General features: G+C 39.8%; 4 protein-coding genes across 7 annotated transcripts; 2 read left to right on the top strand and 2 right to left on the bottom strand.

Moving 5' to 3' along the window:
- The first annotated feature begins 883 nt into the window (after positions 1-883).
- gtf2h3 (general transcription factor IIH, polypeptide 3) lies at positions 884-4,689 on the top strand. 3 transcript variants are annotated; one of them, XM_030059941.1, is made up of 13 exons: positions 884-1,157; positions 1,305-1,384; positions 1,461-1,567; positions 1,677-1,819; positions 2,220-2,282; positions 2,842-2,871; positions 3,000-3,028; positions 3,110-3,184; positions 3,280-3,333; positions 3,460-3,528; positions 3,637-3,772; positions 3,884-3,920; positions 4,207-4,689. In XM_030059941.1, exons 1-13 carry the CDS (start codon positions 1,148-1,150, stop codon positions 4,274-4,276), a joined length of 903 nt encoding a protein of 300 aa, XP_029915801.1. In that variant the 5' UTR covers positions 884-1,147; the 3' UTR covers positions 4,277-4,689. The 3 variants fall into 3 exon arrangements, with proteins under 3 accessions (XP_029915801.1, XP_029915800.1, XP_029915799.1); XM_030059940.1 differs by having other exon boundaries at positions 1,458-1,567; XM_030059939.1 differs by lacking the exon at positions 884-1,157 and having other exon boundaries at positions 1,283-1,384.
- A 188-nt stretch (positions 4,690-4,877) lies between these two features.
- On the bottom strand, positions 4,878-7,442 carry psmd9 (proteasome 26S subunit, non-ATPase 9). The gene is made up of 6 exons (XM_030059942.1): positions 7,246-7,442; positions 6,985-7,084; positions 6,213-6,406; positions 5,996-6,097; positions 5,816-5,904; positions 4,878-5,110 (listed from the first exon to the last, which is right to left on the bottom strand). The coding sequence occupies exons 1-6, from the start codon at positions 7,369-7,371 to the stop codon at positions 5,083-5,085; spliced, it is 639 nt and encodes a 212-aa protein (XP_029915802.1). The 5' UTR covers positions 7,372-7,442; the 3' UTR covers positions 4,878-5,082.
- Positions 7,443-7,902: 460 nt separating this feature from the next.
- Positions 7,903-13,640, bottom strand: LOC115365132 (rab5 GDP/GTP exchange factor-like). 2 transcript variants are annotated; one of them, XM_030059938.1, is made up of 9 exons: positions 13,327-13,640; positions 12,619-12,829; positions 12,003-12,130; positions 10,711-10,862; positions 10,511-10,580; positions 10,274-10,409; positions 10,058-10,152; positions 9,664-9,920; positions 7,903-9,560 (listed from the first exon to the last, which is right to left on the bottom strand). In XM_030059938.1, the coding sequence occupies exons 2-9, from the start codon at positions 12,774-12,776 to the stop codon at positions 9,132-9,134; spliced, it is 1,425 nt and encodes a 474-aa protein (XP_029915798.1). In that variant the 5' UTR covers positions 12,777-12,829; positions 13,327-13,640; the 3' UTR covers positions 7,903-9,131. The 2 variants fall into 2 exon arrangements, with proteins under 2 accessions (XP_029915798.1, XP_029915797.1); XM_030059937.1 differs by having other exon boundaries at positions 13,366-13,640.
- A 2,304-nt stretch (positions 13,641-15,944) lies between these two features.
- cfap251 (cilia and flagella associated protein 251) lies at positions 15,945-23,754 on the top strand. Its single transcript, XM_030060342.1, has 20 exons — positions 15,945-16,063; positions 16,474-16,614; positions 16,813-16,922; positions 17,004-17,112; positions 17,616-17,696; positions 17,803-17,880; positions 17,974-18,018; positions 18,177-18,379; positions 18,481-18,669; positions 18,773-19,023; positions 19,165-19,316; positions 19,698-19,871; positions 19,973-20,157; positions 20,266-20,380; positions 20,913-21,076; positions 21,193-21,283; positions 22,179-22,322; positions 22,482-22,710; positions 22,838-22,939; positions 23,385-23,754. Exons 1-20 carry the CDS (start codon positions 15,968-15,970, stop codon positions 23,510-23,512), a joined length of 2,787 nt encoding a protein of 928 aa, XP_029916202.1. The 5' UTR covers positions 15,945-15,967; the 3' UTR covers positions 23,513-23,754.
- Positions 23,755-23,977: the final 223 nt, after the last annotated feature.

Raw genomic sequence — 23,977 nt, 5'->3', positions numbered from 1 at the left:
TACAATAAAAGAAGTAAATTACATAAAAGCCTGCAGGCAAAAGAGATGAAGTATCTATCTTGTGGCACTGGCAGTGCAGGGAAGTAATTTGGTCTTGAAATCTGTTGAATTGACACAACAAGAATACATAGAGCATCAAAATTGGCCTAGATGATGATTAAGATGATACACAAACACTGAGATTAATAAAATCTGGAAACCTACAGGAAATCAGGGGAAAAAAAAAAAAAAAAAACTTCCCTCTGGTTATGCCTTCCAGTCAGCAATACATAACCTCAATGCTAGTGGAGGTCCTCTGAGATTGCAACAATTTTACCAGCATTAAGCTCTTAATTATGTCTTATTTATTAATTATAGGGCCATTTAACAATAACAGTAACAGTCCAGTTACCTGTCCGTGTTTTGATTCAAATGTGGAGATCATTTTATAGCAACACTGTATATGCAATGTATCAGTTTATGTCTGTTTGGTGTGTTCCGTGTTCAAACATTTGATACAGTGTATCAACTCATGTGTGTTCTGTGTTCCAGTCCATTCATGTAAAGCCTGAAGAGATAGCCCGACCAATACAAGGCCACTGACTGCTGCGAGCCAGAGAAAAAGTCCAGTACCGCTCAGTCTCATCCCTCTTGAATTTGTCCACAGGATTCATTAACTTGAAATTAGACATCAGAGTTTTGCTACTGTAAATATGTGACCAGCATTTTTTTTTTTTTTTTTTTTTTTTTTTTAGCAGCTGCCACCTGCTGGATCCGCCACTCTTTTAGTCCACAGGATAGACAGTCGTCGCTGTCTTCACCCCACCATCCACTAGGGGGCAGGAGTGCACCTTAAAGTTGTTTGCTAGCTGACATAAAACAAAGAGGAGGAAGAGGAGGCCGTCGCAATCTAGTGACGTAAAGCATTTCTTTGTGGTTGGTGGATGGATAGTACCATCAGCCACTGAACTGACTGTTGGCATGCGTAAATCTGGCGTTAATTTTTGATTTAACCATCTGTTTTCGGGATATCTAGACTTGATAAGCGATCGCAGCCACGCTGGTGTTTTTTGCGTTAAGTTTTGAAGCAATCAAAGATGGAAGCCAGCAGAGGTTCTGATTAAAATCACTCAGTGTTATTCTGCACACCAGACGTTATCCAGTCGTCATGGCATCGGGTATGTTATGTTAAGCATGTGTGATATCAGCCACCAGGGCAGGTTGTTAGTGTTTCTACTCATTCTGATCACCCAGGCAGAGCTTCATGCTGTGTCATGTGATGATTGTACTTGGAGTTAACCGGATGGTGTCCACTTCCCCTGCAGAGGATGAGTTCAACCTGCTGGCCATCGTGGTGGATGTGAACCCCATATGGTGGGGCCAGCAAGCCCAGCGGGAGCCAGAGGTATTCCTGCATTAAATTATATATTAGTGTCTGAGCTCTCTGAATGCCAACCCAATTCCCCTCTCTCTCTAAGCAGTTCACCCTGTCCAAGTGTCTGGATGCTGTTATGGTGATGGGCAACTCACACATGGCCATGACCAGGACAAACAAACTGGCTATCATCGCCAGCCACTGTCAAGACAGGTAACTGGCCAGTGCAGGAGTTTCATAAGTGAAATGTTGGCAATCAGTGCACAGTGTAAGTCCGTATCATTACTTTATGCACACTTCTCCCTCCTGCTTCTGGTCACAGCCACTTTCTATATCCCTGCAAGACCTGGAAAGGCGGGGAAGGGTCTGGGGATGACGCCTCCTCCAGCGGAGACGGAAAGTATGAACTGCTGTCTGTTGCAAACAACCTTATTGCTGAGGAGATCAGGAATGTCATGTCAAAAAGTGAGTATAAGTCTGTTTTACCTATCAGTAAAATTAACTTAAAGTATAGTGCTTGGCTAAAATTCTAAATGTCATTTTCAAGTTATAGAAAAATGATGTCACGTTTAGGGAATTGCAGGTATTTCTATCAAATTTATTTTGTTGATCAGATAATCTGCCTCTGCCTTCTATTTTATGAATGTGCAACATTACAAATTTGGGGGCAAGTTTTCTCAGCAAATTAATAGGGAAGCAATCAGTTGTCTTTGTAGTTAATTTACTTATTGTTGTAGTTAAATTTTAAATTCAAAAGTACACATTATTTATATTTTAAATTTCTCATTTCTGGTTGCTTGTCCTATCAGCCTTGACAAGTGTCCCTGCACGCTTCTGTATTTTATTATGTCACTCGTGTTCACAGCTGAAGTGAGGGGGCATTCGACAGATACTTTGTTGGCTGGATCCCTTGCCAAAGCTCTCTGCTGTATCCTTTCCTTAAAATGTCCTGTGATGGTTTTAAATTTTTTAACATTTAAAGCAGAGGGAGGGGATCTTTGGGTGGAAGAGACTTGGTTGGGATGGTAATGATTTTGTTTTCATCTTTGTCTGTTTTTTCTTCTTATATGGTGTGAGCTTTTGTTGATGTACTGTTCATTTTGGCACTTGATATAAAAAGCAATGAAAATTTGATTGCAAAAAACATTTAATAGCGAATATTTTTATCACAGGTACCATGAGCGCAATAAGTAACAGTGCAGTACGTTTGCATAAATGAGGCACGGAGACTGAATAGAAAGGCTATCATAATTCATCCTCATAAGTCACAGGCAGTGTGGAAGTTGGGCTTTTATATATTTTTACTGAACTGTTTCACCTGCCGTACATTTGATTAGTGCGATTCGCCTTGCTGGAACAATATTTCTCCTTGGTGGTGAAATTGAGAGAACAAGGAGTGTGGCTAAGACAGGTTAAACTGCTGCTTCAGGCTGTGACTCTTGTTGACAAGTGTTGTTGAAAATGTTTCTTGAACTTTTGATATTCAGATATTCACCGAGTCACAAAGGAGCTGGAAGGTAAATTATATGTAACCATTACAAAGCTTGAGTAATTACACTGTTCATTTGGTTTTCAGCACTTATGACTGCAAATTGTGAAGCGGTCCTAGAGTTTTTATATGTATCCTGTTTCTTCTTGTTTTCAGCTGGACAAGAGATGAAATCAAGAATATTGGTAAGCCCTAACTTCTCTAATTTCATGCACAAATTTAGTTACCTGATTTTGATTGTAGCTTTTATTCTCTTCCTTGGGAAGGTGATTAAAGCAGCAGATGACTGTGCCCTCCAGTATATGAACTTCATGAATGTTATTTTTGCTGCCCAAAAACAGGTAAAGCAGTTTATCTTATTTGTTTTACTTTCTGTTTTGCTCTGTTTTCATTTCACCCACTTTAAAAGCTTCACTGTTTCTGTATTTTGATGTAGAATATCCTGATAGATGCCTGTGTGTTGGACTCCGACTCAGGTCTCCTTCAGCAGGTACGCTCCATAAAACTCATGGGTTTGATGCTGTGATTCTCTGCTTGCACTTTTTTTTTATTCCAAACTGTGTCAAATGTGTCAGTGTAGCACCAGGTTTTACATCCTAGCCATTCATCTCCTCAGGCCTGTGACATAACAGGAGGCTTGTACCTGAAGATACCACAGAAGGTTGCCCTGGCTCAGTACCTTTTGGTGAGGATGCCATGCAGTTTTACACATTTTTGAGAGTATCATTCATGTTGTTGTGCTATACAAAGCTGCTGATGTGTGTTGATGGTCAGGACTGTGTTTTGTGAACAGTGGGTCTTCCTGCCCGACTCTGACCAGCGCTCACAGCTGGTGCTGCCACCCCCCGCACACGTGGACTACAGAGCCGCATGCTTCTGCCATCGAAACCTCATCGAAATCGGTTACGTCTGCTCAGTGTGCTTATCGAGTGAGTGTGATGATGCCTTAAAAAATATCTTGTATAGCTGAAATACATTGTGACTGTTTACAAAACCAAGATGTGTTGTGCTGAAACAAATCTTCTTGTCTTCTCCTCAAGTATTCTGCAATTTCAGTCCCATCTGTACAACTTGCGAGTGAGTACTTTTTTCCCCCCACTAATTAACCCTTAATCCAAAGCCATTTTCTTTGTAACACCACTGAAACAGTCCACTTTGACCTTCACATTATGAGTTGCAATCCAATGTGGGTGTCAACTCAATTTGTAAGAGGAGTGCTGGCAATTTATTTACGTTAAAATACCTCTCAAGGAAATTGGATCAGGTCAACTGGACTTAGTTATATGTCCAAAGGATGTTTCATTAGACTAGACTGGTAGTTTGAATAAAATACTTAAATATATCTTAACTCTTTTCTTTGTAGGACTGCCTTCAAAATCCAGTTGCCACAGATGGTGAAGTCAAAAAAGAAGAAACTCAAGCCATCCACATGACCTGAGCAGGGCCTAAGCCAATATGCTGCATTTGATAGTCCCATTTCCTATTTATGGCATTACTATGCATACCTTTTGTTGTCTGGTTTACTAAACTAGGCTAAGTTATAACCTGGTTATGGCTTTTGGGGCAGTAGAACCAAATTAAACTGTTGTGTTGACTGGCACTGACTGCCTCCACGTGCAGGCTGATAAATTACATCACTCATTTTCTCAGATTACCTCATGCAACAATTCTGTGTCATCCTCTCAACAGTCCGTTTGGTTGGAGAATTTTTAGGTTAATATTAATATGCAAAAGTCTGCACATAAAGTTGGTATTGGTAACAGGTTGCACTTCTGCTCAAGTGTTCTATTTTTTTCCTAAAAAAAGCTTTTCATACTGTTTTCAAATAAAAAAGGGCAAAGGAAAACTGAAGGTCATGTGAATACTTTTTTTCTGTCCATATTATTAATATAAACTCCAAGAACATTCCCACTTTCCCTCAAAGTATTTGGTGGAAAAGCATAATGTACTATATTCATGTAAATGCACATAGCTCTTTAAACCAATGGTGAACTGATATTTTCCAAGAAAGATTCAAATCAGAGCAAGACAAAGGCAAGTTTGCAATTCTCATCAGCGAGTAAAGTCAGAACAGAGCATCAAACAGAGCTTCTGAATAATAGACGAGAAAAAAAACTTGGACAGTTTCTGTGTCACTATTTCTAATCAAATAATTTCTCAGAAACAACTGGCTATCCAGAGGTACCACAGAATCATGAAAACTGCCTCTAGAGCTAAATCCTGTGCAGTTTCTTGAAGATCATCTGTGGATGGGCACAATGTTGCATCTGAGAAAGAGAACAAGGACAAGATTGTGATGAGAGGAAACTTTTTTTTTTTTTTTTTTTTTTTTTACACCAATAAGTAACAATAAACAGTAATATAACCCAGAAATGACGCAGAACAACATGGGTACATTTCAATGCTTCAATGCAAGATTGTTTCGCAAGCCAAAACTGTATAATCAAGCCGTTAAACAATGTATTTGGAAAAACAAACAAACAAACAAAAAAAAAACAGTTGAAACCTGGCACAACATTGCCCACATGAAGGTGCATCTTTGTTGAACATCGTGAAATTCAGACTTTGGTTGTGATTGGTTCAAAGTGTTATGGTCCTGATGCATAACCACATACAGCTCAACTAGTTGGTTTAAACTATAATATAACATGTAAAACTATATTCAGGTCTTTGCTTACATTTTGAGCATGCATCCCAAATTAAAATAAAGCAGTTACAAGGGCATCAGTATAATTGTGTGATTATTGGCTGTGTCACTGTTTTAACTGCCCTATTGGTTGCTCTGGCTTTGCATTTAATGCTGGAAGGAACTACCTTAACCCTTTGAAACCTGGATGGACGTCAGAGTTTGCGTGTTTAAATGTTTGTGAAAGGCATCTCACAAGCATTTAAACCATATACATACTTTCCATGTACTACAAGAACTAACCTATGGCTGAAAACATGACAGTGACTGTGTCGGTGGGACTCACCCCAGCAGACCTCTCCCTGGCCATCGCTGCGGCGTCAGGCTCATCTGCGCTAACTGGCCACTTCGGATCACTGCGACACGTAATGGTTTCTGTAGAGTAGGAAAACAGTACAATGTATGCTATACTTGAATTCAAAACACTATTAAGACAAATATGCCCAGATCAACTCCAAAACCTTACCCCTTCACTGTGTTGGACCACAGAGGCAATATTCTGGAGGCTCTGAAAGTTCCCGGTGTTCACAGACCCAAACTCATAGATTTCATCACCGACTCGGAGGCCCTTAAAAGAAACGTTGTACTTACAGGACAGCTACTTTTAAAAGAAAATGAAAAATTCATGGTTTAACATGGTGTTTCTGAAATAAATATTTTATATAAAATCTTAGCTGACTCACAGCTCCGCTTGCAGGGGAGCCTTGTGTCACAGCATCCACTCGTGCAAAGGGAGCAGGTAGAGTGACCTGATGCTCCATGGCCTCAGCCTGGGCCTCTGCCTCGTCCCGCTCACGCTTGGCTTTCTCTCGGGCATGCAGCTTGTGCAAGGCTTCTTCTATCTCCAACATGATGGCCTTGTGGTCATTCTGTAGGCCTCAAAACATTAACAGAGATAATCAAAATAGTAGGTCACAAAATCACAGGTGTTACAAGTGGCTCTGAGCGGTAAAAAAAAAATAACAATCCCCCTCCACGGCCACTGGCACTGGTCAATATATGAAAATCCAGGTGGACTGACTTAAATTTAGATATTGGTCCTGTGATTAGTTGCCATGTTGAACAAACTGACAATGAAAATCTGATTCTCTGTGTATGAAATGATGTCAGACTAATATCAAATCTAAACACTGACACAATCAAGATGAAGAGTGACAATCTGAACTGCTAAGCTTCTTCAAAACGAAAACAGAGTTAGTGATGACAACCATTTCAGTGAGAGTGTTTAACGTTACATTCACACAGCAGTGGTTGCACCATCCTGCGAGAAAAATCCAAAGACAATAAAAATGCATAATCTGGTTTTTGCTGTAGACCCAAACACATATGTGCCAAATAATACGGCACAAATCAATTCAGTGTCCGAATAACTCCAGGAAACCAAGAGCGAGCCCGTATAGCAAACTCACCCCACATTATCAAAAACAGACATCTGAAACGTTAAACAGTCCTTACAGGAAATGTTGTGTCTTGCTGTCCTGATCTGGTACAGGTTCACATCTGCCCGAGGGTAGCCCTCCTCGTCCACCAGGGGCTCCTCAGCTCCCACGCCTTGCTGTAAGGAGAGGGACACATGTTTACGCACAAAAACACACAACCACTGTGTGTGTAACGCCAGCGATATGCACTTCAATTAACATGCTAGCTGAGCGCTTGTCACAGCTAGCCGTTACTCTCAGTTTCATAACGTTAATGTTTCATATTTGACCGACTTACATCTTCCAAGACGTCGTAATACGCTTTGATCTGCTCTTCAATTTCGTCCTTCTTCTTTATGAGGTTTTTGACATCATCCATTGTTATTTCCGAGTTTGTGGCATTGTTTTCCTCTGTCATCTTCATGGCAGCAGTTGTGTGTGTGTACGGTCCACTGAACTACGAGAGCCGCGAAGGTCCAAACAACGTCTAGCGAACGTAGCGCTCCTGGTCAATACAGGAAGAAAAGTGGATGGGACGGCAGGTGTCTTTTGAACATTTCAAATTAAAACTCACAGTGGCGAAAACTATTACATTATTTGAAACAGGTAGCAGTTTTTTAAATCTTATTTTCCCTACATTGTTATTTGTTGTTCACTGTAATTTACCTTTTTTTTTTTTTTTTTTACTTAAGTATATTTACAGCAACTCTTATAATAAAAAAATTTAATAAGTATAGTTCCCATACTTGATATGAATTCACTCAAAGAGTAAAAAAATACGGGTGTCTTTTTAATCAATTTTTGTTTATTTATTTGATTTTATTTTGTTATAGGCCTGTGCCTTATTCTACTGTGTTGCCTGTTTTCAATAGTGAGCTAACACGTTTTACTTTCAGTGTTGATGACATTGAGTGTTCTCATTGTATATGACCAAGCATGCATATGAACTGTGATTTTTTTTTTTTTTTTTCAAGGTATTTTTTATTAATTTATTTGACTGAGGTCTATACTGTCTTTTGAAAACCCAACCCAAGTCTCTGGCCATATTTGTCTATGAAAATGACTAACAAGTGACAGCAGTGCTTCATTTCTCACTCACCACAGCCTTTAACTGAAAGGTCCACTTTACTGTCCCACAAGAACTACCCCTCAATTAATGACATTGAAAAACACGACATTGACAGTATTAATATGTTTATAATAATTATTTTACTTTAATATTTGACAGAATCATTGATGGTAACAAAATCCTTCATGGTCATCAGAAACTTCTCATCTGTAAACAATGCCTCTACAAAGGTCAATCTTCAAAATATTTTGTTGCTATTTATCTGATCTAGTTAAAATTATATAACATTATGTAAATACATTATAAATTTTCTTTGTTAGTCTTTTCAACTTTGTACAAGTACTGAAGGCGACAGGTTATTTACAGTCACACACCGCTGAAACCTGCCTCGAGGGAGGCCTCTGACTTGCAGGTGTTCGAGTTGATCATCTGACATTTAACGGATTTTTCTTCTAGCATATTTATTAAGTTTCACAGTTGTCTATATTTAGGCACATTGGTACATATTATCAAAAAAAGTGAATGAGAAAATAAACTAAGAGTTGGATGATAATCCTGGTAAGTGCTGTGTGACCTGAATGCTTCCACATAACTTCTGAGCATCTTACTTTTGACATATTGACTTATTACCATTCATAACAAACCGGCAGCAAATAGCCTCTAAACAAAACTGGAACGTACAATTTTCCTGAGATGACATACAAGTGCAACTTCCTCTTACAGCAACAAATTGTGTGCATCTAGTGTTTTCAATAAAGTTCAGATCTGGGATTAGCTTGTCTTTTTAGTCACAGGGGATTTCCGTGGTCTTCCTGTTTGAGCACTGTGTGAAACCCGGTGCCCGTGAGCTCTAACAAGGTCATTTAAAAAAAGTCATAGGCTATCCATATCCTGTAACACAAAATGCAAAGCTTAGTTTTCCTTCATGTTTAACAGCTGTAGGACATGAACACCTTACTGTGGTCGCTCTGGAAATTTGGCATTAGAGTAGACATTTGTGTTTGGTACCTTCTCTGAATTACATCTAACTGCAACCTACTTAAATTACCATTGAGAATTAAAAGTAACCAGTACCAGATCAAGCAAATGAGTGTTTTTTTAGACTCTAATTATGTCTAACAGTCTGTGTCTCTTTGACAGGCATCTTGATCCATGAGCACCAGCACTGTCTGCTCTTTGATGTCATCATCCTCCTTCAGCGCGGCATCGTGAGCCGGGGGTGAGCATCTTTGCGACAGCTCGCTCTGTGCTGTCATCTCCTTCAGTACCAGGTCAGACTGGGCCGTAGCCTCGTTCACCTGCATCTGCACGGCCTGCACCCACTCGTCTAGCTGCAACTTGAGAGCATTCATTCCATCAACCAGCTTTTCCTGTCTGCCTTTTAGCTCTTCTATTAAGTGCTGTGTGTCACTGGCGATCTGCACTCTCTCCTTTGCCCTGGTCCCAGAGGGAGCACGTCGACGCAGCATATAGCTCTCAAACTCCTCTGGACTGAGGTTGAGTGCTGGTCCGTCCAGCTTTTCAATGAAGGCCACAGCACAAGACTAAAATACAGGACAGACATGGAGATGAGTAACATACAGACCTCTTAAAGACTACACTGGTGTATGCTGGACCAGAGTTTCATTACACATGAATTAAACTAACCAAATTAGTGAAGTAGTAGCCACTCTCTCCCGCCATCAGGCTGTGAGGGAGACCGAAGCGAATCACATATTGCATGTTTGAGTGGAGTCGAGGCGGGTTGGCCTTAAGCACCACATAAATCAGGCCGGACAGGAAGTCGTCAGCATTAGCCGGCTCGCTGCTTGAGGTGGAGAGGGCTTCGAACACATGCTGACTGCATTTGGTCACACAGGCGAGCTTGTCCTGAGGTGCTCGTTTGGCATCCATCTCAATTATGGCTGTTAAAACAAAGGGTAGAACAAATATGGAACATGAAATGCTTCAGAATAGACATTTACAGCATACATGACAGTCATTACATCACACAATGAGAAAAGAGCCTTGTAATAATGTAGGTACTGAGTTAGTGGATTACCTGTTATAGCAGGCAGAAAGGGGTCACCTGTGACTGCCGTCTCTTTGTCAGGAAATGGTACATTCAGCATCTGTGGAGTGACCCAGTTAAAGGACCTGCACAGTTTGGAAGACATCAGTCAGACTGGCTTTCGGGGGGTGATTTAGATTTGAAAAATGGTTCAAACAGTACCAAAACGGTTTCAGAGAAAATGACAGTCAGTTCATTTAAAGTTACCTAATCCTCCTCTGCAGTGTCAGGTCCTTCTGTTCATCATCACAGCTATCGTGGCAGAAAACCCATTTGTGCAAACGTGTCATAGTTAATTTCTCTATGTGCTCCATTATCTGAGAGACTTGAGCCTCAGAAAAACCTGAAAATCCAAATAAATATGTTAAGAAATATTTCGATATCTTCATGTTTGCAGAGTGAACGGCTGTCTGCCACAGGACTGATGAACTGGACTATACTCACTGCTAAAATGTTCAGCAGTATTCTGGTAGAAATCTTGCACAAGATCAGACTGCTTCTGCACTGGTAGGTTCTGTAAAATGATGACAATCTACAGTCACAACAGCTCTAAAAAAAATCAAAGCAAATGTGTGAAAATTACAAAGTAGTGGAATTAAAATCTTAATTATGGTAAAGGAGGAAAATATTGAACAGAAAATTACATGGTAAGCCTCCATAGTATTGAGGAATGCTGTACAGCGGGATTGCAAGCGTTGGGAGGAAGGGCTCCGAAGCAGTTTTAGGAAACCAGTAAAGTCCCCAGGCTCAAGGCCCTGATAGGCTTTTAGGGCATTCGTGTGACTCTCAGAAGACTCTAGAGACATAAAAATTAACAGTTAATCAAAATAAGTATGGGAAGTAAAAAACTCAGTAAAAATAGCTGCCATAAGGTCTCAGTCTGTGGTTGCAGGATTACACCTTCTGTTGCAACAGTTATGCCTATCACTGGATTTGGTAAAATAGTGAAATATTGAATATATATTTACTCTTTTTACTTTACAAAATGAATCCCTACAGACCAGACCATGCAGGAGTCTACACATTCTTTAATTCTACATTAAAACGCAAATTGCATCTCTGAGTCCGTCAGTCAGCCAGCCGACGGCATGATCGTGCTTCATGACATTAGCTCAATGGATATCATGTGCTGAGCAGATGCCTCCTGTTTTCAGTTACAAATTTAGGCCATCAGATGAACATTTACACCACCAGAAGACCACACAAAAAACTCTGAGGCCATGGAAACAATCGTAAATTGTTGCAGTGGAAAAAACAGATCCCTACAGAGCTCAGTGATCTCAAATCATTTGCTCTGACCTATATCAGCTCCATGTTAGTTTGATGTAGAGCTAAAAGGGTAAGAAAAATCCACTTTAATTTGGCAATTATTCATGCACTTTTAACATCCCCATATTTTAGGTAGTAAATATCTCACATTTTAATTTGGAATTGTGTTTTATACTAAAGATTGCAGTTTTTTTTTCAAGTGCCATCCTTACAGGGTGTTTTTGAGTCGGGAAATGATTGACTAACACGCCTCTTCCACTGGCTGACCTAAGACAGCTATCCTGTTACCCCTCCAATACACCAGTGACTGCAGGTGTCATTATTAAGGACAGGCATATTCTGAAAGTTGCTGATGTCACTATTATCATAAACCTGTTACAGGATCATGAGATAATCATGGGCTTCTGCTTGGGCAGTTGGTATTGAAGTGTTGCATTTTTACACTACAAAAGAGGTGGAAAAAAACCTCAATATTATTCATAAAGAGGCTCATTTTTTGCTTCAGCTGTGGTAAAGCAGTTAATGAAGGAATTCTGTCAGCACACTCATCAAACCCAGATCAAACCCAAAAGATGATGTGACAAAAATAACCACTTCCATTCGGCCGCTGTGAGCAACATATCGCACAAAGATTACATGCATCTGTAGAGAAAGCAAAGCAAACTACCTTGACGTTTCGGAGGTGATGGGCCACCTAAAAACAGTCTCCTCATGGTGTTAATTCGACGCCCCTTCTCCATATTTTTCTTCTCCTCAAATTTGGAGAAGGTGAGAGGAGTCCCATCATTGCTTGGGCTACAGAGAATGACAACATCAGGCAAAAAAAAAAAAATTAAAAAAAATCAACCCAGCTTTAACAACACAGCCTATTGTCCTGCCACAATCATCATGATATATTAAACATGATGAGTTTTGCTGCAAAGCAAAACTCATCAAGAGTATTTTGGCTAATTAATGCATTAACTGGCAATTATTTCTATGTCAAAATACTTAACAGGACTCACAGACAGTATTAAAAATGAACCCATATTAAAGAAGCTATACTAGTGTCTCATTAGCATGCAAATGTATGCAGCAATATGGTCCAAATCTAATACTGACAACCTACAGGGGGAACCTGTGGTGTAAGTATGGTATTTCTGTCACTTACTGTTCTTCTGTTGTTCTGTTCACACAGACACCACAATGTGTTTCCCTGGTAGTTAGTTACCATGGCCACAAAGATGGCAAAATGTAAATGCTCCTTTGAGTCAAAATGACTTTAATAAATGGTCCTCCTTTACCTGATGTCCTGCCTCTCGGCTCCAGGGGTGCGGTTTCTCTCCCTCCAGCACTTGGAGCAAAAGCCCTGCCATGCTGGGTTCCCATAATATCCACAGGCATTCTTGCAGAGGAGCTCCTCCTGAGACACTCTTATTCCTCTTTGCTTATCTGTCCACATTGTAGAGCTCTCTCTCTCTCTCTTTCTCTCTGTGTTTCTCCTGTTACTGCCACCTGTTGAATATTGAACACAACACTAAATTAGATAAGAAGAGTAGAGGCTTTCTTAAGAAATCCACTTGATAATTTACAGAACATCCATGACCGCAAGCTGAAAATAGGTCAGAGGGAAATGGGTTTGCCCTGTGTTTCAGGCTACGTAAACCACAGCAGGTAGTTAACCTCTGATTTTATACATAACTTTACACCAACCAAACTGTTATGCCAGCAATGGTATCTCCAGCTGAAACAGTGCCGGCACTATTTGATCGGTTTAAACGAGAAAAAGCAGCGGTAAGTCCGCTGGGTTTTAATGCTTCCGCGCTACAAGGTGGCTGACAGTCAGCTGAGCGGATTTAGGGCACCGACGATACCTCCGCTGTTAGCTAACATTAGCAAGTTAAGCAAGTTAACGACGACATATTTAGCGTAAAGAGTGATGTTTAACTTCTGCCTATCGTACATGATAATTTATGTGAGGGTTAGCTAACGTTACACGAACAAAACCCTCCTTTTCGTGTGGATAAACCCCGCCGTGGCAGACTCCTCACCGGTCCGTCCTGGGTGAACACATCCCGAAACAGTTGCTTTCTTCTCGGAGTACTCTCTCACTTTTCCGCGTTTAACCGTGCTCACACTCCTCGGAAATACCGGAGCTGTGAGTTGGTGACCCAAATCCTTGAGACCCAGTTAAGTGAAAGACTCTGCTGTCGTTTTGAGGTAAAACAGAGCCTCCATACATATACAGGAAAGGTTTAAGAGGCTTCCGTAAAACGAAACGTCGCAGCCGCACGGTCAGCTGCTTTTTCTGAACCCGGAAAAACTTCACAGGAACAACACCTCTGCATTTTTTTTTTTTTTTTTTTTTTTTTTTTGAGAAAGGTGGTTTCTGCGAAGCAAGTCAAGCAGATGTTGGATTCAACTGGATCAGTCCATGGTTTCATGCTACCAGATTAATTTTGTTGAAATGTTGTGTTTTTTTAAACGCTCCTAACTTTGGCTGTAAGCTTATCTCTGTTGATGACCGGAAGTTGACATGTAAGCACGTCTGTCCCCAATGTCAGATGTTGAAAATGTGTGCCAAAGTCATCATATTTGGTTGCAGATTTGACCAAAATTCAAATTGTATTTATTAACTCGGAAGATTTTTTTTCAAGACGTTTGCTTAATCTTTTTGTCTTTCAAAGTACCCTAATTATTTATGACAAAATCATTCATATGAGGATGCGTCATAGGTTTTATCAGTGAAACTAATATTTATGCAAATTGCCTGAAAAACTGTATACCTCTCGAAATTGCTCATTGCGTGTGGCTGAAGGAGAAAAAAGTATACATTTATTTATTTATTTATTTATTTTAATTCTCCACAAAAATACATACTCTCGATTAGAGTGCCTCTACTCTCGATAAATAGCTGCTCTCTGGCAAGTAGGCCACGTTACCTGAAAGTAATTTGACTGGTTGCTTTTTAGTTTTAATTTAGTTTTTATCATGTGTTTTGTGTAGACTGGGGGTGAGGACTGCATAACTGTATACTATTTAAACTGTTGATTTAACCTTTTAACTGTGCAAAAATTTACACCTGTAGGACTTTACAACACTCCAACAATGCAATATCCCTGTATATATAAGGTGTATGGTAGGCTATACTTCATTTTACATATGCTCATTTTCTTATTTCTGTGTTTGTTGTTGTAATATTTTGTTGGATTAATGCACATATTTCGACTCAATGCACATAATGCACATGCTTTTGATACAGCTTATACATAATGCACATACATTTTAAAATTTGTAAAGCACATATTTTTATATTTCGTATTTCTTTCTATTTTCTTAAAATTCTCGGGGATCAATAAAGTATTTCTGATTCTCATTCTGAATAATATCTTATTATTTGTAATATCTAGTGTTGAATGCTCCAGATATTTTAGGTGTGGATTTATAAGTTGTAGTACACATTCCCACCGCAGTACTGGATGGCGATAGTGAGCTAGTGATGGGATGCTGACATGGTTTTTCATTGGGTCCTGTTTAGATGGTAACCATGCTCCCGCAAATCAAGGTTAATTGATATTCTTTGTGTTCTTCTGTGATTTTTCCACAAAAATCCTTCATTCAAATCTGAAGTAATGAATAAATACTTAGCATGCCCTTTTCTTTCATCTCTGCTGGCAGGTGCCCCCATGATGAATGCGGAAAATGTAACACAAAAAATTGATCTTAAATTGCGCTGCTACGACACCGCACAAAGTGCATTAGTATGGCACTGGGTTCCTTTTGAAACAGTATCCTATGGCAAGGCTGTATGGCTGTGAGAAGATGGTGTGATGGGACACCAGTTCATTTTAACATGAATACCTTCAACATTTATTCCATTTCTTTCGCACATCTAACTTATGTTCGTCGATAAGGACTTTACTTTGAAAATAACAACAACAACAACAACAATACTACTACTACTACTACTAATAATAATAATAATAATAACAACAACAACAACAACAATGATAATAATAATAATTTGCTCTACTCTTGCTCGTCCAGCATCGTTTCAACGGCTCTGGGCTCCTCCTCCCGTGTGCCTAGCAACGGTAACTAGGCAACAGGACGCTATCCAAAAGACGGCTGTGGAGACAGCGCTTTGTGGGTGTTTATGCTTACTACAGAGTAATGTTACATTGGTAACTCTTTAAAACAACACCGGACCTTGGAAATTGTTTATTTAAGATTTGAAACTGTTATCCTTTGTGTTGGCACGAGTTTTTATCTGAGCTAGATCGCTGTTCCTGGTTAGCGTTAGCCAGCTGTGAAGTGATAGCGATTAGCGACAGGTGACTACCAGTCGAAGTAACCTTAGTTAGAAGTCAGCTGCTCCATCACTGAAAGGTGAATAGCCTACACGCTGTTTCTCGTAACATAAAACGTGAACTGTCGTCAGCTATCATGTCAAATGATGGAGCCGAGAAACATGGCCCTGTTACGAATCATCAAGAGGAAGAGCAACAAGACGCCGGCAGTGTGGAGGGCAGGCGTCCTGGCAGTGATGAAGAGGAGTTCAGTGAAAGAGAGGAGGAGGAGGAGGAGAGCAGTGAGAAGAGAGAGAAGAGTGTTGGAGGTAGGATCAGGGGAACGGAGACCGTTCGACCCAAGATGACCAGGGACTCACCTGCCTCTGAAGTCTACAGCGCAACCACAGAGACACTTCAGCAGAAAAAGAGGATGCCCCGTGCTAAAGCACACGCACTGGTAATTATCAAAAATGTATTGTCATTGTTGTCAGTTTACTTTAAATTAATGTAAATGTGTGAAAACTGAGCTAGCCATTTCTTTCATGTTTTCAGTGTACAGAGGTTTAGGAAAAACTCAGACAAAATTACAAAATTTACTACAAGTTATATTTGTCGTTTTGCTGGCTTGAAACACAAGTGTGCATTTGTTCAATTCAGTTTTCAATTCAAAAGCTTTATTGGTATGAATATTACAAGAACAATTTTGCCAAAGCGTCAAAGAACAACTTGTTCGAATATTTGGACACTATGCAATAACAGTAGCTCCGTCTCAGCATATCTGTCTCAGCCTCACCTTTCAAACAGTGACCACATACTCTGTTTTCCTTTGGTTACCATGATTTGTGAATGAACTTGTCTATCATTCAGACACTGGAATGGGCCTTTGGGATAAATCACACTCTTCCTGTCTTCAGTCTGCAAGACCATGATCAGCTAATGACCCTGTATGCTGGCAGCAATGTTGGGGTCATATACAATCATACCTCAAACTCCCAGCACTTACTTCAGGTAAAAAGCACTTTCAGATTTAATTTTTCTCTGGCTAAACAGAGGAATCTGCATATAGGAGATGAAATACAGGCTTCTCCTGTTAAAGTAAGTACTATGGATCTTCGGGGCAGTTGTGAATAGCATTTTATTGTCATAATGTTTTCGTGGTAGTGTTGATTCTAAGTAGTGTACACTAACAAAAATCATTCTCCACAGGGCCATAGCAGCCCCATCTCTTGTTTGTGTGTGAGTGAAGATAGACGCTGGCTTGTAACAGCAGACATGGGGCAGGACAGCCTGGTTATGATCTGGGATGCCTACACTGGGTAACATTCAGTTCATTAAAGTTTTTATATATACATTTTTTTTGCTCCTGATTTTAACCTCATACATGGCATGTATTTCAGAATTCCTGTGCGTACTCTGTTTGACTGCCATCCTGAGGGGGGCGTCACAGCTTTGGCATTGTCAAAGGACACCAAACACCTCGCAACTCTTGGGGCTGGAGATGTTCAGGTGAGTGTGACCATATGGCTAGTCTAACCTCATTGAAATACTTGAAACAATGTAAATACTGACACTATTGTAATAGTTTATTATGCTCTTGAATAGCTGAGACTAGATTTGTGTACATAAACAATCAACAAAAAGGGGGATAAGATTATAATCTGTGATGATGTGATGATGAACAGGAGGCAGACTTTGTGAACATACTGTCAGTACTCACAGTAATTTTTGAAGTGGTACTTATGGTAATTGTGGGGCTGCTTTTACCCTGGATTTGGTTGTACCTCCATGAAATTAAACTCTTTTGAGTGTCAAAGCATCAGCAAACATTTTTTGACAACACAGTTTATTTCATTTTGAATAGGACAGTTCCAGAAAGTGTCAACTTGATGGCATTGCAAAATATCATCTTGGCTCTCTTTAAGGACTTTGTTCATATTCAACTTACTGTTCAACTTACTAACTGTCCACTGTTGGTCGCTTTTTCATTCACCATGCTGATGTTTTCACAGTGCCTATGTATATGGGATTGGACAAGTGAAGCAGAAAAACCTTTGTGGTATACTGAACTCAATTCTAAGCATGGTTTACAAGTAAGTCATCTTTTTATCTTTTTTTTTTTTTTTTCTTTAACCTTTATTCTTTATGTTAATGTATGACACCCATGAAATAAAATTTTCTGATTTGATTCTTTTTCAGAATTACATAATTTTCAGTCCAAGTGATAGCTCTCAGCTGCTCACCAGCAGTGATAGCCAAGTGTTGTTTTACAAAACGGTAAGAATCACTGTTCCCCATCCTTGGTTGGAATGCCTAATACAGTTGTTAAGTGTTTTTATGGATTGCAGTAATCACCTATTCTATTTTCAGACCCAGGAAAGTTTGGAATGCTTTGCTCCTGAGCTTGACAATAAGGTAGAGATGTTCATCAAAAGATGCTTGAAGATGTCACTGAATTTACAGACATGGTTTTGTCTTGTATGATAGTCAGTAATTTGATGACTAGATTTCACTTTTCCATCAGCCCACCAAGCATTGCACCCCTTACTGGTGTCTATCTTGATGTTTGTCAGACTTTCAACAAGGTGGTGGGGTTATTCAGCCAGTCAGTGTTTCACTGGAAGGAGTTTCAGGCCCTAACAGCCACTCAGGCAGGCAACCTTGTGCTGTGGGATATAATGAAAGGCTGTGCTGCAAGCCAAAGCTTCACCAGAAAGGCCATCAAGCTCATCCCCCTCCAGGAACACTCCATCACTGTACTCACCACAACTGACAGGTGTTCAGAGCCAGAAATATCCATCACTATTGCATAATACAGTATATCTAGCTTTTATTATTGGTTTATAATTTTTGCTTGTGTGTTCTTGGATTTTACAGCTGTATTGTAACAGGTGACACCCTGGGCCATATAAAGTTTTATGATGAAAACTTCATGCTCCTCGGCTGGTACAGTGAATTTGGCCTGGATTCTATTGTGTCCATCTCCTTTTCCAAAGAGTGTACACCCAGATGCACACAGGCATATCCAGAGGATTGCACTCTGGAGGTCAAACCATTCATTGTCAGGTATAAGAAACAGGGCATGTCATGTCTCCACTCTCAGTTGTAACACACATCAAAACACCAAAAAAAATGCTGTTACCAATCTGACCCGTCCCTCTTCCTGCAGGAACTTTGTAGTGTCAACACTCAGCTCAACAGTAGTACATGTGAATGCAGAGAGTGGCGTGCCTCAAATCCTGTTACGTGAGCACTACGAGCCTCTGCATGCAGTGGCCTGCCATCCCAGACAGCCTCTTGTTGCCATGGGGAGTCACAGTGGCATTTTAAAGTTGTGGGACTATAACAGCAAACTGACCATCGTCAGCAGGGTGTTTGAGACTGAGAGGCATATTCAGTGCATCGCCTTTGACCCTCAAGGTGACCCACCATAACACTTCTGTTCATATTTGTGGTTACAACAAACAAATGCTGTTGCACATAGCAGGTGGCACCCTGCTGCAGGATTTACCTTTTATATTCATTATTTCATTCAAGAGCCATGTTTATGTCTCTCAACAGGATTATACATGGCTGTTGGCTTTGGCAGTGGAGCTGTCCACATACTGGATCCTTGTACTTTACAAAGTGATTCTGAAGAGTGTTTCAGTCACACCGAAGACAGCATCCATCACATCACTTTCTCCTTAGACTCCAAGTATCTTGCCACTGCGGTGATTAAAGCTTTTTTTTTTTTTAATCAGTTCTTTGTTGTTCATCACCTGAATTTCCTTTGGGATCAATAAAATCGATCTATCCATCTATCCATCTATCTATCTATCTATCTGTCTTCTAACATAATTTAGAATATGGTTCAAAACTAAAGTGTTAACCAAAAAAGGTGTATGGACCATAGAGGTACGACAGTAATCAATAAACTTGAAATTGAGACTGAGCCCAGACTGTGCCCAGAGCTGAGCATTGGGCTTTACACAGGACTTAGAGAAAGGGTTGCTGTGATCATTATAGATGGAAAGACTATAGCCCTACAGCTATGTTTGTAAGTTTTCATAACATTAAGTATCTATTTTTTTGTATTTGCCTGCTTCTGGTAGGATGCTGGAAAAGCAGTGACAGTGTTCCGCTTGCAGACGGATAATGGGCTGGCTCGTTGGAAGGTTCTGGGCAGGTACCGCTCCCACTACAAGCCCATCAAAGACCTTCTATTTGGGGTGCACCTGGACAGCACCCAACCTAGACTGCTTTCGCTGGGAATGGACCGCAGACTGGTGAGTCTACCTTATCAAATCAGTAGGATGTCTTTGTTCTTTATGCTGACACAGTTAATCCAACGTTTATGAATCTGTGCATGTGTGGGACTGCATAATAGGTGGAGTATGATCTGCACAACAGTGATGAAAACCGGCTCCTAATCTTAAGCTCAGAGCGCATTGAACAAAGTGCTGTGCCCACTTCCATGACTTGGTATCCACGCTTCACCACTGAGCACTTTCTTCTCACGGCCTCAGACCAATACAAGATGAAGCTTTTCAACAGCACTACCAAAATGTGCAGGTCTGTGAAGTGCTATAGCCAAAACAGAATTTTTGAGAAATGCAGTTCTCTGATTATTGTTGCTGTAAATACCAAGGGAAAAATATGCCACTCATTTTTCTACTACAGAAAGACTATCCTTGGCCCAACATATGGCTCTCCAGTTGAGAAAATAGTGGTTCTTCCCAAGTACACAGAACATGACACAAGCTCATTCTACCTGGCGTACATCACAAAAGACAAGGTTGGTACTTGAATTTATTACTGGTAAATGGTAAGTTGATCCTCAGTGTCTGAAGTATCCTATTTGTTATATAATTGCATGATAATGGCACAGCTGAGAACTTATGAATTTATTCATTTTATAAAATTTGAATTGTAATCAGAAATCAATTCATGTGATAAACTATCAGATGTCATCCTCAGCCAGAAAACCTCTGTAAGTTAGGTCAGAAGGAAATGTGAGCACATGAATGCATTTAATTTAAAGTATGTGTATTTAAATCAAAATTCTCCTTTCCAATGGAATATGAATGTCAAAAAGAGCTCAGATTTAGTGAACTGAAGGGGAACTTTCAGTTCAGTGAAACTCAGTTGTTGCTTTAGTAACAACTGGAGAGGAAGGAGTCAAAGCACACTCCAGCTCTGATGCAGTTTTATTAAAAAGCACATTTTAACAGAGAACTGTCTTCTTCAGGGTTAGTAGGCTTTGGTAACAAGACACAGTGATTGTGATTACCGATAATACTAATCATAAAGTTTTGTTTTTCTTCAAGGTGGGTCTCCAGATTCTGCCCCTTGATGGGAACCCCTACAAGTCCAGTGCTTTGATCTGCCACCCAAAGGGCGTATCTGCTTTGGCCTGCTCCTACGATGGTCGATTTGTTTTTACTGCCGGTGGACCGGACTGCACTGTCTTTTCATGGGAGATTAACCGAAAGTGAGGGTCAATAGGCCTAATTGCAACCTCAGAAACCAGAGATCAAACATATCGGCAATTCACTCTTGTTTTCTCTCCTTAATAGCATTACGTTGTTTTCTTTGTTTTAAATGCAGTGCATTGGAGGCAGCAGCTGCCCTGGGAGGAAAGGACCTAATGCCCTTCTACACTCTTTTAGAGGGAGGAAGAGAGGGGCAGTTCTACAGAGTGAGTTCAAACTTCCTCCATCATATTGTATTGTTACTGTCAGTAGAAATACCAGAGTTTCATTGTTGAACTGTGCTGAGCCAATTCCTTAGAACAGGTGTGTCTGTTTTAGTGAACAATCATTAATTATTCCCACAGCTGAGAAGCATTCATTCCATGACCTAATTAGCGGTGCCATTGAGGTTATAATATGTATGCCTTCTCCAATATGTTTAGGTAGTTTCTTACTTCTTTTCACAATCAGAGTCAGAAATACTTTATTGATTCCTATGGGGAAAATTAGGTAATATTTTTTTTCCATAAGTATTTGTTCTAAGGTTTAATTGAGTTTAGTTTAGTTTCTGTTTCAAGTTTACCATTTTAGTGGCCAACTCAGCAAGCAATTGTTTCTTTCAGCAATTTGTGTTGATTTCTCTTTTACTTTACCTCTTTGTTTTAAGGTACATGCAATCAGTTTTGTCACATGCCTATTTATTTTATCATGGCTAGTGTCACTAACTAAAGGTGGACCAGGTGACTATTTTTGTGCATAGAATGATCTTGTGGCAAAGAATGTTATTGGCAGCACTACTCTGACATTAAGCTTATTTAGTGTTAAACACAAATATTGTATTACACTTTCAGTCCTTGTAAGGTAAATAGTTCCAGGTTACATATCAGTATAACAACACAGACTTTTGCCACTCAGCTCTGGGAAGTGCTGCACATACTTACAAATACATATTGGGTTGTCTTAGGCAATAAGAATAATATGAGGTATTACAATTGAGTTGCATTGTTCTTTAAGGTGTACGTTTTAGGTAGATAGTTAAGATGCACTCTTAGCTGTGGGCTCTCAACATTTCAGAGGCATTTCTGTTGGCAAAGCCTTTGATTCTGACCATGTCTGCCTTAGGAAATGGAGGACGTTTTCTACTACTGCCAAATACGCAATCAGGGCATTGACTCCATGGAAGAACGACAGGTGTCTACAAAAATTCCATTGACAGATATGCCTTCTGTAATGAGGGCCCTAGGCTTCTTTCCCACTGAGCAAGAGGTATGGTGTGCATAACTAAAGTTCCAGATGCACTTCTACAGTGAATTGGTCATCATCTGACCATAAAAACTGACTGGAGTCTAATGTTCTGTAATAATGCCACAGTACATCATGAGGTACATCACACTAGTGAGTAAATTGTAATTTTATTTTCAATAGATAGAAGACATGCAGAATGAGGTTAAGTTCAGCAAGTATGCTGAAACTGGAAAATATGTGACCAACATAGACCTGGAGGAGTTTATTAAGCTGTACATCAACCACCGGCCAGCCTTCGGCATCTCTAGTGATGAACTCGTTCAAGCGTTTCATGTCCTCTGCGAAAGTGACAAGACAGGAGAGCCTGTGCTGCAGAGACACAAGCTGCTGGAGCTTCTTCAGGTTAGAGGTATGCTTTAGCATTTTTAATGCAATAATTATGGTCTTGTAGTCTTGTTTTAACGTACAAACCTTTTAGTTCAATTTTGAATTGACACAGTCTTTATGTTGCATTATTTCACTACATTGTTTGACAGGGGAGTGCATGACCGAAGACGAGATAGCAGAGTGTTTTACCACACTTTTAGGCCTTGATGCAGAAGCAGAGGGATCTGAGCATGACACCAGTGAATATGACAGTATGTAAAAAACTCATAGTCATGAAGTCATAACAGATGGAAATTGCACAAGAAATTGTTACTCAAGTGGAAGTACTGCACCATTGTTAATATTTTTCTCAAGCAGAAGTGGACATACTACTGAGAAAATGTACTTAAGTAAAAGTAAAAAGTTTTAAATGTACTCAAGAGTTACTTTTTTTGAAACAGTAACTTGATGATCTTTTCCATGCAATTCTAAAAGGACTAGTGGACAAAGTTTGAACAACATTCTTTTAATTTGAAATTACAAAAGAGTGCACCAACAAGGAAAAAGACATAGTTCTTCTTCTTTGCAGTGACATGTAAATTTAATTAGTTACTTAAACATTTGGAGATATTCAGATGCGTCAGTATGCACATCACCTTTTGACCTTGCATGTGTGTGTATGTATGTGTGTGTGTGTGTGTGTGTGTGTGTGTTCAGAATATTTGCTGGAGCATGCTATCCCAAACGAGATAGCTGTAGAGACATTTACGAGGGACATCCTGGGCTTCCCATCCCATGCAGAGGCAGCCAGTGTGCCAAGTGTCACGCCGTCTCCTCAAGAGTGACGGAGCGCTGAGGCTCTGCTGAAGTCTCCAACCTGACTTGAACTGACATTAAGTTTTCCTCGATTTAAGATGTGTGTTTTTGTAATTTGGCATCATAGATGTTGACCTAAAAAATGACGTATGGGTTAAAAAACACATATACATTTAGTTGAACAGTATGGTAGTACTTAATGTTGAATAGACAATATGTCTTTTGTAAGACAAATGAATGGATGAGCAAATAATCAAATAATAAATACACACACTCCATGTTAGGCGTGTTTTTTTGTGTGTTTATTTGTTATAAACCGTTGGCACAGTCAAGTATAGAATATTTTTTCATATCTACACAAGTAAAGTTAAATCAAACATGGATTGTTTTAAAAACAAAAACACCCTTTACTTAAAAAACCCAAAAATATGGAGAATATTTTTTTTTACTCTGTGGGGGTTTTCCTGTTCTGTATTAAAATCGAAAAGCTTACA

This window comes from Myripristis murdjan, chromosome 9 (genome assembly GCF_902150065.1).
Source record: "Myripristis murdjan chromosome 9, fMyrMur1.1, whole genome shotgun sequence".
Classification (NCBI taxonomy): domain Eukaryota; kingdom Metazoa; phylum Chordata; class Actinopteri; order Holocentriformes; family Holocentridae; genus Myripristis; species Myripristis murdjan.
This window is presented reverse-complemented; position numbering and strand designations above follow the sequence as displayed.

Excerpts from the sequence above, each read along its gene's own strand:
- LOC115365132 (XM_030059938.1), bottom strand. The coding sequence starts at position 12,776 with ATGTGGACAGATAAGCAAAGAGGAATAAGAGTGTCTCAGGAGGAGCTC. Across the intron at positions 10,581-10,710 it reads ATACTATGGAGGCTTACCAT|AACCTACCAGTGCAGAAGCA; the intron begins GTAATTTTCTGT and ends ATCATTTTACAG. Across the intron at positions 9,921-10,057 it reads CTTTCTGCCTGCTATAACAG|CCATAATTGAGATGGATGCC; the intron begins GTAATCCACTAA and ends TTGTTTTAACAG.
- gtf2h3 (XM_030059939.1), top strand. The coding sequence starts at position 1,283 with ATGGTGTCCACTTCCCCTGCAGAGGATGAGTTCAACCTGCTGGCCATC. Across the intron at positions 1,385-1,460 it reads AAGCCCAGCGGGAGCCAGAG|TTCACCCTGTCCAAGTGTCT; the intron begins GTATTCCTGCAT and ends CTCTCTAAGCAG. Across the intron at positions 1,820-2,219 it reads CAGGAATGTCATGTCAAAAA|CTGAAGTGAGGGGGCATTCG; the intron begins GTGAGTATAAGT and ends TCGTGTTCACAG.
- psmd9 (XM_030059942.1), bottom strand. The coding sequence starts at position 7,371 with ATGAAGATGACAGAGGAAAACAATGCCACAAACTCGGAAATAACAATG. Across the intron at positions 6,407-6,984 it reads AGCAAGACACAACATTTCCT|GCCTACAGAATGACCACAAG; the intron begins GTAAGGACTGTT and ends TAATGTTTTGAG. Across the intron at positions 5,905-5,995 it reads TGGTCCAACACAGTGAAGGG|AAACCATTACGTGTCGCAGT; the intron begins GTAAGGTTTTGG and ends CCTACTCTACAG.
- cfap251 (XM_030060342.1), top strand. The coding sequence starts at position 15,968 with ATGACCAGGGACTCACCTGCCTCTGAAGTCTACAGCGCAACCACAGAG. Across the intron at positions 19,317-19,697 it reads CCAAGTATCTTGCCACTGCG|GATGCTGGAAAAGCAGTGAC; the intron begins GTGATTAAAGCT and ends TGCTTCTGGTAG. Across the intron at positions 22,940-23,384 it reads TGACACCAGTGAATATGACA|AATATTTGCTGGAGCATGCT; the intron begins GTATGTAAAAAA and ends GTGTGTGTTCAG.